This window comes from Muntiacus reevesi, chromosome 3 (genome assembly GCF_963930625.1).
Source record: "Muntiacus reevesi chromosome 3, mMunRee1.1, whole genome shotgun sequence".
Taxonomy (NCBI): domain Eukaryota; kingdom Metazoa; phylum Chordata; class Mammalia; order Artiodactyla; family Cervidae; genus Muntiacus; species Muntiacus reevesi.
In genome coordinates, this window is record NC_089251.1 from 7,684,383 (window position 1) to 7,698,090 (window position 13,708).

At 58.0% G+C, this 13,708-nt stretch overlaps 1 protein-coding gene across 4 annotated transcripts in view; it reads right to left on the reverse strand.

The window, feature by feature from the left end:
• Positions 1-312: 312 nt before the first annotated feature.
• The window catches only part of DNM1 (dynamin 1), a 44,178-nt gene continuing 30,782 nt past the window's right edge, over positions 313-13,708 (reverse strand). For 2 of the 4 annotated variants that reach the window (XM_065928360.1, XM_065928358.1), the window contains exons 15-22: positions 12,906-13,019; positions 8,851-8,960; positions 7,823-7,934; positions 7,359-7,370; positions 6,797-6,967; positions 5,262-5,503; positions 4,679-4,894; positions 313-900 (exon numbers count right to left, since the gene is read on the reverse strand). In XM_065928360.1, the coding sequence (XP_065784432.1) occupies positions 840-900; positions 4,679-4,894; positions 5,262-5,503; positions 6,797-6,967; positions 7,359-7,370; positions 7,823-7,934; positions 8,851-8,960; positions 12,906-13,019 (1,038 nt within the window). In that variant the 3' untranslated portion in view covers positions 313-839. Of the gene's footprint in view, positions 1,566-4,678; positions 4,895-5,261; positions 5,504-6,796; positions 6,968-7,358; positions 7,371-7,822; positions 7,935-8,850; positions 8,961-12,905; positions 13,020-13,708 lie in introns of all 4 variants that reach the window. The other 2 variants (XM_065928357.1, XM_065928356.1) reach the window with 2 other exon arrangements.

Sequence of the window (13,708 nt, forward strand, 5' to 3'; positions counted from 1 at the left end):
AGTGTTGACTTCCGGCTCAAGTGTTCTCCATTCCATCACCCTGTCCCTCCACAGTGCCTGGCCGGCTCGCGCCTCTCCTCCCGGGCCCCCTGGTGGCCAGAGCAGGGTTCGCAGGATCAGCTGACTCCAGGTGCTTTCCCAGTAGGCCTCAGAAAGGATGGGGCTTTCCCCGCCCCCCAACATCTTAAAGCATTGTATCAATAGCTGGGCCCTCCCCCATCCCTCACGCAATGTTTAAACCTTTACCTCCCCCCAAGCGCCACAGCAGCGAACACAAGGCCGCAGAGGACACGCTGTTCCCCATTGTCCAGAAATGGGTTTTATTCTCAGCCGAGAGACAGCAAGACTGGTAGCGGTCAGAGAACCATACAGCTGCCAGCACAGCACCCCCACGCCCGAGGAGGGGGTTGGGACAGGAGGATGGCAGAGGGGGGCTGGCTGTCCACAGGCCGGGCATGACACGGGCTCATTGGAGGTGGCACGCTTTGGAGGGGGATGTCAGGGTGACAGTGTTCCCTTGTAGTTGGGCTACAAGATTCCTCAAGGACAGCACGGTGATTGATTCCCAACACCAGAGGCGAGGCTTGGCCATAGCTATGTTTACATATATATATATATATGAGTATTTATAGATATTTATAGAACGGGGCAGGAGCAAGACCAGAGAGGGGCACGAAGTCTCACCAACGTCACGCCTGGATGTGTCAGCTCACCACTACAACAGACTAAGTCACAGGTGGAGGGGAGGCTCTGGGGGCTGGGTAGCCACTGCCAAGTCACAGAACAGCCGTCCGGGCAGGCTTGGAAAGGGAGGTCTCCGAGGAATAGGAGGGATCTGATTAGAGGTCGAAGGGGGGCCTGGGGCTCTCAGGACGGGATGGACTTGCCTGACCCGATCGGCTGGCAGTTGGAGAGAAAGCAAAGAGAGAATGGGAGAGAGAAAAGCAGGAGAGAGCTGGTAAGGCAAAGGCAGCCAAGTCCGGAGGTGGCGGGGGGAGACGAGGGCATGGGCAAGGGTTCTGGAAGAGAGGAGAGAGACGAGAAAGGGAAGGTGGAAGGGAAGAAACTGGAGATGGGCAGGGGCCAGAGCTTCACGAAGGCCTGGAGTAAAGCTGGGGGCAGCCCCCACCCCACCACTCACGCTGTTCTCTCACACACCACCAGGCAGTGCACCCACAGCTCCAGACACGTGCTCGGCCCCCCCTGACATCCCTCTTCTCTGGCCTCCCTCCCCATGTCTTTCAACCCACTGGCCTGGGGCCATCCCTAGCCTCAGGGGGTGTGGGGCCGTGAGCCCCACGCAACAGCCCCCAGACCTGATGGAGAAAGACAGGAAAAAAAAGAACACTGTTTGAACCAGGAGGCTAAAGCTAACAGCATGGCTGGAGGGAGCACTAGAGGCCCTTCTGGGTGGGCGGAAAGCCCGTGAGTCTCCCGAAGGGACCCTGGGGAGGCAGGGAGGGCAGGCGGCCGGATGCCAGTGGCCACAGGCTTATAAGTCTAACAGGGGAGCCTCAGCTGGTCGGGGGACCGCAGGTCGTGTAGGTGAGGCTGGGCCCTTCCTGCTGGGGAAAAGCAGAAGAGCAAGAGTCAGCGCAGGTGCAGAGTGGCAGGTGGGTTCACTGGGTGAGTTGGGGGGGGGCCCAGCCGGGGCAGAACTTGGAGAAGCCAACTTGCCCAGGTCCGCAGACACTGTCACCCCTTTGGCCAAAAAGGGTAGGTCACCCCCTAGGAGCAACAGGTCCAGGTTGGGGGGAGCCTGCGGGCTACCTAGCGTGCTCCACCTGGGGCCGAGGAGGACGCTGGAGTGATGAGACTATGGAGGCTGGGGAAGAGGCTGTGAGACCTGCCTGGCCTGTGAAGTGTGCTCTGGGCTGATGGTGTGGATGGGACACCCAGGCCCTCCAAGAACATTTGACCATCAGAGCCTTCACCCCCAACTGCTGCTCAGCTGCTGGCATGCTTGAGGAGGTGGGACTTTGGACCTCCCCTGCCCTGAAACTCTTCGGGTCTGAAGAGCTCCCAGGTGGAGAGCCGGCTGCCCCCGTCCGGGCAGCAGGGCTCACTCAGGTTGGGGAAGGAGTATGGCACCCCAGGGTGAGGTTCCAAGGCCTCTCTGCCACCTGAGTCCAGCCCTACACACCACCCTCGCCAAGCTCCCTGCTCCTGACACCGTGAACCATGAGCTCTGCACTCTTCCTGACAGCTCCAGAGGGCACCCCAGGGGGCTGCCAGCTTGGGTGTGGAGCCTGACCCAGGACCTCCCCAGGCTCTTGCCAAGGAGCTCGTGGGCGGCGCTGAGTCCCGAGGCTCGCTGAGAAGGGAGGTGAGAGAGCCAGCTGGCAGCGAGAACAGGAAGAGGAAAGAGTAAGTCTGGAGCTGCGGAAGGGAGAGGGAGGGGGTCCTGCCTCTGAGGTCCCAGGTGCGCCCTGCAGTGCGGAGCTGGTGCGGCAGGGGGCAGACACACCGTTCAAGCAGCAGGCAGAGAGGCCTGTACCTACCGTGGCTGACGCTCCTCAGGGGTCACTGATAGTGATTCTGAAAGACAGCACGAAATCAACATGGCAGTTCACACGCACGGACGGGGCGGGGCCTGGGGCTGGGGGACACGCACACGCACACGCCCGGGCGTGCACACACAGGCGGTGAGGCCCCACGGCCCCGCATGCACACGCTGACACACATGCCCACAAACAACACACATACACCGCCCCCCCAACCCCACCCAGGCCCAGCAACCTTGCTGGCCGGTGGCACGTGCAGCGTGGATCTGGGGCATGCAGCCACTGGGCACACTGAAGCACACGCAGCGCTGCGGTCACAACACAGAAGCTTGCTCGCCTGCCCGCACACAGGAGGCAATTGGCACCAGCTCCCTGCACACTCGTGCCTAGCGTGCTCAGAGGGCCACCTGCATGGCTCCAGAGGGGACAGGCCTCGCTTTCTTAGGGTCCAGCTCTCACATCTCCACCCAAGAGCCTTATGTGGCTCCCTACTGCCCATGGCATTGAGTCCCAACAAGACAACCTCTTCAGTGGACTTTGAAGGTTCTCCAACCTGCTCCACTCCACCCAGCGCAATCTTTTTCGATTCTTCCTCATTCTATCTGCACTCTGCTCTGACCAGCAGCTCTTAATGCATTCCACACTAAACCTCTGCCCACCTGTTGCTCCTTACCCCAAAGCACTCCTGGCTCTTCACCACCTGAACCTTATCTCAATCAGCTCTGGGATCTCACTGAAGTCAAGCTGCCTTGAAGCTCCCCAGACTGCTCTCTCCCTGAGGCCATGACTTCCCATGTGTCAGTCAGACCAGAGTTGTAGCAGGTACCAAATATTACAGCTCTCATGTCACACCTCAGCACGGGCTTGGGCATCTCAAATACCCTTAGAGATCTGAACTCAGGTCGGAAGTTGGCAGAGAGTTTCTATGGCCACTTTTGCAGTTAATGTGGTATCTCTATCTATAGTCACTGTCTCCCCTGATTCCGACTCCAACCCTGGGAAGGCAGAATGTTAAATATCATTTCATAGAAGGGAAACTGAGACCCTGGAAGGGAAAGCGACTTGCCTGAAGGCTTACTCCAGTCCAGTGTCCCTGAACACCACCATGCTGCCTGCTTTAACCCCTCCACGTTGGCCATCAGGTCATCACAGAGCAAGCCCCATCTCTGCTTCATTTTAGATTCATGGATGTTAGATCCATGGCCCTCCCCTCCAGCCATATGGAAACATAAATGGATGCTATTGGTCTGATGTGTGCTTCCTCAGAGAACATGGCCAGTGGAAACAGGGCAGACTGAGTTAGACATCAGAGTGACCTTCCTTGAAAGAAGATCATGGGTCAAGAAGGCAAAGGCAAGGGATGACACAGAATCCTTTTCCCTGGAAATTTCTGGGAATCGGCAGCCTTTACCCAACTTCTGCCCTCACACGCACCACCTTGGTCCAGGCTGGGTGGGGCCAGAAGCAAGGAGAAGGAAGAAAACCATCAGGCTCTCCCATGGCTCCCAGACCCCTTTCCCAGCTGCTCCATGCCCTACCACATGCCTGGGTGCCATTCTTACACTCTCACACCCGTGTGCACGCCCACACACACATATCACACACCCTACTGGTCACACAGTCACAACCTGGCCTCTTTTCCTGTGGGACAGAGGCCGGACAACCTTGAGGACAGGTCCAAAGGTTCAGGACTGGGGAAGTGGGGGCACCAGGGTAGCCCTGAGTGTAAGTGAACAAAATCTACCCATCCAGAGAGGATTTGGGTTCAGATCCTCAGACCTGAGGTAGGCTCCCTAGGGGCTGGGAGACAGCAGTAGAGGATGGAATGGAGATCGAATAAGAGCGGCTGGAAAGGAAAGAAGGGATGCAGTGTGGAAAAAGAGAGTGAAAAAGGAGGGAAGCGCCATGCAAGTGCTGGAAAGAAGAGGGCAGGTGGGATGAGCCCCACCGCCCCCTTCCCAGAAACGACCACCTGCGGGACTCAGCGCTCCCTGAGGGCAGGCTCCGCCAGTCCTCGGCAACACCCCCAGTGACTCTAGCACCCACGGTCCGAGTGACTTGGACAGAGAGGCCCGGCTCTGGAGACCCAGGCCGATGCTCCAGGATCCGGCCCCACCTCCCTCCCGGCCACGCCCGCCCGGCGATCTCTGCCATCGCTTTCAGCCCCTACTCACCTGGGGACCCCGGGCGGGGCGCGGTTGGGGCGCGAGGGCACCTGGGGGGGAGGACCGAAGGGGTCAGGGGAAGCCCCCGGCCTGGAGGGCACGGGGGGCGCTCCCCCCAGGGCGGACCCAGCAGGCGGAGGCCCAGGAGCAGGGCCCCGCGACCCGGGCCGGGCTGGGGGCACGGCAGGGGCTCGGCGCTGCGGCGTGGGGCTGGACGTGGGTGACCTGCGGGCGACAGAAACAGGACAAGCAGGGAAGAGATGAGCTGCTCCGCCCCACACCAAGGCCCCGCCCCAGCCTCGTGCCGACCACGCCCATGCGCGCAAGCCCCGCCCCTATCGGCCCTGGGTTCTCTCGGGTGTTTAACCCCGCCCCCCACTAGAGGCTCTAACTTCCCTGCTCCACCCGGCCCAGCAGCCAGCACTCCACGGCAAGCCCCGCCCCGCGACAAGCCCCGCCCTCTCTAAGCCCCGCCCCTCGCTCCAGGTGGGAGCCAGCCCGGTGACGCGGGCGCGCCACTGCCCGGTCCCGGCCCTCCTCCCGCGGGCCCCGGGCTGGGGGGCTTTGGGGCCGTGGGAGCCGGCCCTGGTACCTGCGTCCGGTCGGTACGCTCTGCACCTGCAGCCAGGAGTCGTCCACAGGCGGGGGCATGGGCGTGCTGACAGTGGTCGTGTTGATGTCGCCGATGATGCTGAGCGCCTCTTTCAGTGCGTGGTACATGCGTAGCATCTCGTCGCGCCGCTGCGCCTGCTCGGCCGACTCCTCCATCAGTGTGTTCTGGTCCCCGCACGAATACAGGTTGGCCAGCAGCTCCGAGAAGATGAATTCCTTGGTCTGCGAGTGGGCAAAGAGAGAGGCTTGGACCCCGAGCCCTGTACCAACCAATTTGCCCTCCCCTCCCCGGCCCTTCTAGGAATCGGAGCTCGGGTATGGGACTCTGCCATTCCCTAAACTTAGAGATCTCCCTTGCTTCCCCCCCTCCCCCACTTGCCCTTTTTCTCAGATGATCCAGAGAAGAAAAGTGAACTGTTTAGGTCATAGATCTAGGAGGAACACCCAGGGGCTATTAATATCAGGCAACAGGACTGATTACTCAGCTTTATTCAGCCTCAGTTTCCACATCTGTAAAATGAGGTGAATGAGTACTAAGTTGCTTCAGTCGTATCTGACTCTTGGCGACCCCATGGACTGTAGCCCACCAGGTTCTTCTGTCCATGGGATTCTCCCGGCAAGAATACTGGAGTGCATGGACACGCCCTCCTCCAGAGGGAAGCAAACCTGCGTCTCTTAGGTCTCCTACATTGGCAGGCAGGTTCTTTACCACTAACGCCACCTGGGAAGCCCAAAATGGGTAGTTACACCCTTTCCAAAGACTTGTATGTTCCACTGGACCAAAATAAGGAAGATGACAGTTTAAAATGTTCTGAGCCCTTGAGTACCAGGTGTGAATGTGTGCCAGGACTGGGTGAAATACAAGTCTGTGTCTAGGAGGTGGGTTAATGTTCTTAAAAATCCCTCAATGTTACCTGGTCCAGGCTCTGGAATATTTGTGGAGAGAATATCTGTGGAGGTTTTTTTATGCCATTGGCTTGTGTCTCATTTATTTGTTATTTAAATATACGTTGAGCACCTATTACATGCTAGGCACTGTGTTGTTATGCACTTTATACTCATTTAATTCTCAATTCTATTACTATCCATATTTTACAAATGAGGAAACAGAGGCTCAGAGAGGGTAGTTGTTTGCTTAGAATTACCCAGGGAATTTGTGGCAAGCCCAGGATTTCAACACAGTTCTAATTCCCCTAGGGCCATGCGTTTTCATTAAGATACAAGTGGAAGTGGTTCTGGGGGGTATGTATTTCAAAACATGGTCTGGGAGTTCTCAAAGAGATGCAGATTTTGAGCCCTTCCTGGAAAAATTTAAGCATGTCTGGAACAATTTGGTTGTGTGAATCTACAGAGTAATATGTGAAGCTCACACAACGTTTCAATTGGACAGCTCTGGCTTGGACTCCTGCCTCCCTCCCCAGATTCAGTCCCACGTGACTGGCCTGTGCCTACCCAAGGCCAAGCTGGCCACCCACTTCCCTGGTCCTACTGCCCCCCACATGGTGGTGAACCCACGTTGTTGATCATGAGATGCATGATCGTCTTGGGCATGAGGTCCCGGACAGTCTTATTGACGATGGCCATGTATGAATCCACCAGGTTCCGGATGGTCTCCACCTGTCGCTCCAGCTGTGGGTCCATGGAGTGCATGAAGCTGTCCGAGCCGTTCTCCTCCGTCTCACTGGCCTGCCGTTGAGAACAGAGGGCATCAGGGTGGCTGGGCCCTCAAAGCCAGGTTTGAGGCATCCCCAGGGTCCCAGCCCCTTCAAGGATGGCTAGAATGCTGGAGCACAGAGAGAAACAGCTGGCCTATATACAAAGACACCAGCTCCCCCATAGCTCTGGGTCTCTAGGCCCGAGTGCCCACACTAGTGCCTCTCAGGACCCCATACTCTCATTCAGCCTCATCTTGGCTCTAACTCTACTACCTAGAATTTGCCTTACTTTTCCAGTCCGTAAATTAGGAAAAGGATATGAAAAGGACATCTCCAAGGTACCTTCCAGATTCTAAAGACCTGACCAGATCTGGCCCTAGGCTAGAGATGCCTGGCAGAGGGTGAGGGAGGGGCACACTCACTTTCTCTTTGTCCTGGGAGGCCCACACCAAAGCCACAGAGGTCACCACACCAGCATTGCCACCACCGCCGCCGCCACCAGTGAGCGTAGCCGAAGCAGATAGAGGAAAGAGGAGGGACTGAGTAAGCAATCTGGGCACTGCACCCCAAGTCGAAGGCAACTCTCGACTTTGTCACAGTGAAAGAGGGGAGAAAAGCGAGGGCAGTCACAAGAAACAACCATCATATGAAAGGGATATAGGAAATGCCTGCAGTAGAGAAAGGGTCATGTAAAATGGCATTAGAGAAGGATGGGAGGAGGGCTTAACTCTGATCCCACCCCGGGGCAGGTAGGGGGAGGATCTCTGCTATTTCTGAGCCCAATATCTCGAAAATATGGCACGACTTGACATCACTGAGGGTGGCTCCCCCACAGGACCCCTTATTTTAAGCAGCTTGCCCCTCCCTTACCTCCCCTGCCACTTACCCCAACACGCTCAGGGTACACGCCAGCCCTTAGAAAGGAGGCCTTCCAGCTATCCACCTCCTCCTGTGTCTCGCAGGCCAGCTCCAGCTGCCGATAATCCTTGTAGACATTCCTGCAAGGTGGCGCCGGTGGTGAGGGGAGACAGGGCAAAGCCCCTTCACCTTGGTAGTTAAGGGCACGCGTGGACAGGGGTCATCATGACTGCAGGGCCAGTCCTGGCTTTCTTATTTCCCAGCTGCGGCAAGTCCCTTCCTCTCTCCCAGCCTCAGTTTTCTCATCTGGGAGATGGGTTAATAATAACAATTCCTGGGACTTCCCTGATGGTCCAGTGGTTAAGACTCCATGCTCCCCATACAAGGGGCCCAAGTTCAATCCCTGGTCAGGAAACTAGATCCCACAGCCCGCAACTAGAGAACTTGCATGCCACAAGATCGGAGATCCTGTGTGCTGCAACTTAGACCCAGCACAGCCAAATAAATTAATAAAAATTTTAAAATAGGAACAATTCCTGCCTTATAGGGCCATTGTGAGAATGAGTGACATGAGCAGTGAAATGAGCAGTAAAATAGTCTATTAGAAAGGGACTGAGCCCTCATCAAAGGGGCACCCATGACAGTGTAGTCCCTGGTTTAGATCTCAAGCCCCACTTCCCCCTCCCTGGCTTTCCCCTCTTGGCAGCTGTACTGAATCTGCATCTCTGAGTGGGAGAAAGCCGTTAGAGTCAGCCCTGGGTTGGGAAGGGAGAGGCCTGGTCCTGTCAGTATCTTACCCAGGGCAGTTACTAACCAAGTGCTTGCAGAAGGGGAGGAAGGAGGGAAGGAGAGACAGGCGAGGAGAGGGAGGGAGGTCAGGTGGGAAGGAGAAAGGAAATGGGGGCGGGGAGCACAGGCCAGGGAGGAGATCTTGACAAGAGTCTAGCACAGAGTAGAAACTCAACAAATGTTTGTCAAACGAATGACGTGCTGGGGGGCTCAGGGCAGGTGCCTCTCCCTTCTGGGTCTGTGGGCCCCATGGGGGCAGGTGGGCACCTCTGCTCTGTGTTGAAGAGGGCAAAGATGTGCTTGCTGGACATGAAGCCCTTCTCCACGTCCCGCAACTTCAGGTTATCCACGGAGAGCATGTACTTCTTCTCTTTCTCCTGAGGGAGAGCAAGGAGTGATGGTGAGCTTGGTGCTGTTCTCTGCCCCCCGTCACTCCATAAGGATGCTCTGCGCTGGGGTGAGGGGTTGGGGTGGGCACCTGGGACTAGGGACCACCAGCCCCCTAGAACTGCGCAGGCGCTATCTAGTGAGAGCCTGGCCCCAGAGCCCTGGGCCTGCCGGACACCTTGGCTCAAGCCCTTCCCACCACCTCCGCATCTGTGCCAGAGCTCAAGAGCCTGAGGTGGCGAGGCTGAGCTTGGCTCCTACATCCCGCCCCAAGCAAGCCCTGGATACAAGCCAGGCCAGCCCCAGCCAGGGACCCCCACACTCGGCCTCCCTTGCCCCCGGCCTGGCCGATGGGGCCTGCGTTGGATAAGCCTCTGACTTCATTTCCTGACTGGAGAGACAGGGAAGGGGGGGCCACCAGGGCCTGGCGTCTTCAAAGGGCTGGCTCAGCCCCCTCCCCACAGCCGCCCATGTGTTAGCAATCAGACAGACACACAGCACAAGCCGAGAGGTGGTGAGTGTGTGCAGTGTGTGGCGTTGTGTTTGTGTAAATCCATGCCCGCCAGAGCACGTGCCCTCTCACCATTGTCCCTGTGCCCGTGTGTCCTTGTGTGTGCATGAGGGTGCCTGAGGAGGTGCCAGTCCGACCGTGCGGGTGAGCATGTTTGTACGAGTGCAGTTTTTTAGGTGTGCACGGCAATTATAAATATCTGTGTGTTTGCACGGATGTGCCTCTGGGACACGTACATATAGTTTACATAACGGGCTGAACCTGGTTTATTTGTATCGTCTGGGAGGAGCTATGCTTATCTGTGGGTGGCATGTGGGTGCCAGGCTTATGTGCACATGAGTCTGTAGGCTGCTGCTCTGTCCTACAGACAGTGGGGAGGAGCTTCGGGGTCTTCAGAGGAGGTACCCAGGGATGGGGCTCTGGGAGGAGAGGAAGGGTGTCTGCTGCCTGTACCCCTTAGCCCACTGGAAACTCCACCGGGCCCATGCCCTCGGGTGGGGCCGGGTGTCGGTGTAGGTTTGGAGGACTCCGGGCCTCGGCCAGGATCTTGGGCGGTGGGGTCGGGGTGGGGGTGGGTGGCACGGCTGGGTTTAGGAGGACCCTGCTCCCCATGGTCCTGGTGTCATCCTACCCACCTCCCTCTGCCCACCCCCATCCACCACCCACCCGCCGGGCCCATCCAGCCACATAAAGCCCTCTTTATGCCAGGCGGGTGGCCGGGAGCCCCAGAGGGCGGCTGGGGGAGGAGAGGAGGAAGTTGCACACACGGCCAGGGAACATCTGGAAGCATTCGAGGGAGGCCCCGCCGCCACCCGCCCTGGGGTTGGACCCAGTGAGGAGCAGCCTCCTCCTTCCCGCAGGCCGGCCCCCTCCCCAGGCCCCTCCTTCCCAGCCACAGCTCCCGCTCGCCCCTGCCACGTCAAAGGAGGCAGAAGGGGAGTCGGAGCAGAGAGGGGACCCCGGGCTGGTTGGGCTGGGCTGGGGGGCCTTGCATCTCCGGGACACAGGGCCGAACTCACACCCGACGGACAGACACTGCTGCCTGGATGGATCGTGGGACCCCTCCACTCCGTCTACCCAGTGTTTAGACTATCTGTTCAGGACTCCCAAATTGTACAGTAGTCTGCACATTGGTTAGGCTGGGCTGGGTTAGACCCTCGGCGCCGCCGCTGGAGACCTGGACCGACCCCCGCCCGCCATCCCACAACTGGAGCCTGGAGCCGGGACAGGGGGCTTGGGGGGCACAGGGTGGAGGCTGGGAGGAGGCGCCGAGGGCGGTGGGGGTGGGGGGTGCCAGGCTGCTGCCGGATGGGGTGGGGGAGCTGATGGGTGGTGGAGGGAGACTGAGTAGATGGGGGGGTCAGTGAGGGCTGGGCTGTGGGTGACCGACTGTCTGTCCAGAGGGCCACCCAAGTCCCGAAGAGCAGATGGCTGGTGGCTGGGTGGAGAAGGGGGACAGATCAGCCTCCCCCCCCTGTCCGGACCACCTCCGTGACCCCAGCGGTTTTAGTGCAAAAAAACAAAGAAAATCCACTCACATCCAACACACACAGGCACCCTCACCTCAGCACCAACACCCACCCCCACTCAGAAACGTACATTCCCGCATTCAATTTTTAAATCGCACATCCAATGTCCCACGCACACACACAAGTGCGCACACACACACAAGCTCACACACACACTCACACCCGCACACAATGGAACTCTGGTCCTCTCCCATCCTTACATCCCCAGTACATACAATACATATTCTCAAGCGTGCCACACGCACGTCCTCACTCCTGGAGCCCACTCACCACACATACACACTGGTGCTTACACAGTGAGCACGGACACACATGGTCTGCCCCCAAACACACACGCAGACCCTCACATACCAAACACGCCCTGACGCTTACAACCCAAACACTCTCCTGTCAAACACCCACTCGCCACGTCCACCCGGCCCCCACCTCCCAGTACTCTCTGCCCACCCCACTCCCACCCCCACAGACGGCGCCAGCATCACACAGGACTCAACTCAGATGTACAAAGCTCCCAAAAGACACCCTCCATGTACACACGTACGAGGCCGGGGGGCCCCTCTCAGATATACTTCTTCCTCCCCCACAGTGTAGCCAGTCGCTGGCCCTCAGCCCAGCTCACAATGTCCCCCAGCCCTGTTTAAGGAACCGCAGCACAGGGGCACCAGGAGTTGTGGGGGCCAGCAGTCGGCACCCCCCCATCCACCGCACGTCTAGGGAGCCTCCCTGGGCAGCAGAGCAGGAAGCGACCCCCACCCCCTGCGTGCCCCGCCACCTCACACTCCATCCCTTCAAGGGGCCCCGGGCTCTGGAAGAGGCCAGGGTTGGGGTAATGAGGTCCAGATGGCTTGGCGCCCCCGCCAGTGACGACAGAGGGGGCCCGCCCAAAGTGGGGAGGGGGGCCCTGCCTGGGACAACTCAGAGCGGGGCAGGGATCACCAAGGGGGGCTTGGAGACCAAAACCACAGGCCACCACCCCAAGCTCTGCTTCCCGCTGTCCTTCAATGGCCCCCTCAGGAGGAAGAGGGTCCCTTCCCCCACTCCTTGGCCAGCTGGAGTTCATTACCACAAGCCCCCCCTTGCCCCCCCCAACTCCATCCCAGCCTTCCCTGCTCTCTCTGGTCACCTCTGGAATCCAGATGTGGAAGCCAAATAGACTGGTTCTTAAAGGAGACCAACAGCCGGGGAGGGAAGTGGCAGGGGGGTCTATGCCTGGTGGGCAGGGAGAGGTTTGGTGTGGTGCCTCTATGGGCCCCACTGGTCTTGGACCCTCTGGCTGGAGGTACCCTGGGCATCTCACTCGGACTGCGGGGCCTGGGGGACTGGGGTGCAGGGGTTAACCGTGTCTGGCAGCTGGACTGTGTGTGTCATGGGCCTGTGGGGGCCACAGAGGAGCAGGCACGCCCTGGAGCAAGAAAACAGGAAGGCTGAGGGCCTGGTGGGGTCAGAGAGGGACGCTCAGCACCCCTGCTCACCCTCTCTAGGGCGCTCAGCCCCCACGCTCCCCCATCTGGCCAAGCCATCTTCCCCATCCCTCCTGGATGAGCCCCCAGAATTGCCTGCTTACAGTCCTTACTTACCGCTTCCACTCAGAACTCTTTGATGGGATTTTTAAATACCCCTGTTGGGAGACTTCCCTGGTGGTCCAGTGGTTAAGAATCTGCCTTCCATGGGTTTGATCCCTGGTTGGGGAACCAAGATTCCACATGCCCTGGGGCAACTAAGTCCTTGCACTGCAACTAAGTACTGGACACAACCAAAAATAAGTCAATCAATCAATGAAATAGATATTAAATATGCCAATTTGGTGGTCCAGTTCACTCCAAGCCTGTGGTAGGATCTAAACCTGACTCTGGCCACCAGACAAACCCCTTGATGACAAATGTCCCTTTACTTACCTCGTCATCCTTATACCAGGACAGATTCTCGGCAGTCAGCACAAACCAATACTCCTTGGAGCCTCCCTTCATGATGCCAATATTGTTGATGGTCAGCCAGCCCTTCCGGATGACCTGGAAGGTGGTGGTGGGGGGGACAGGAAGTCAGTGGACAGAGGCCAAGATTCCCCATGGAAGATGGGGTAGGCAAAGAGAGACACTCAAAAGGCCACCCCTCCCTCAGCTCTTGGAGGCCTGGCTGGTCAGGGAGGGTGGGGGCCAGACCTGCCCTGTTTTGAACCACAAATGAACAGAGTAGAAGACAGAGGTCAGTTCAGGATAAAGAGCCTCTGACAGTCGGAGCCATCTGAGTAGGCAACTGGTGGCCTTGGTAGGGGATGAGCTCCCCAGCGCTAAAAAGTGTGCAAGCTGAGTTTAGGTGGCTGAATGGGCAACATGACCCAGAGTATATCTTCTCAGCTTAAGAGTCAGCTTATTTAAAGACTTGTCTCAGGGACTTTGCACATGCTGATGCTGACTCTGCCTAGAGAGCACTTCCTCCTGTTTGCCTGGCAAATCCAACTCCATTCTCTGGGCATAGGCTCAGAAGTCACATTCTCAGACAGGCTCTCCCTGGCTCCCAGGATAATCAGAACCCATATTATAATCTTTCATCACTCCCTGACATTTTCTTCTATGATGATGACTGGAATTTTGAATATGTGTGTGTGTGTGTGTGTGTGTGTGTGTGTGTGATTACTAGTTGATGTCAGTCTGCCTTGCTAAACTGTGAACTCTCTCCTCTACTGGTGTATCCTAGTACT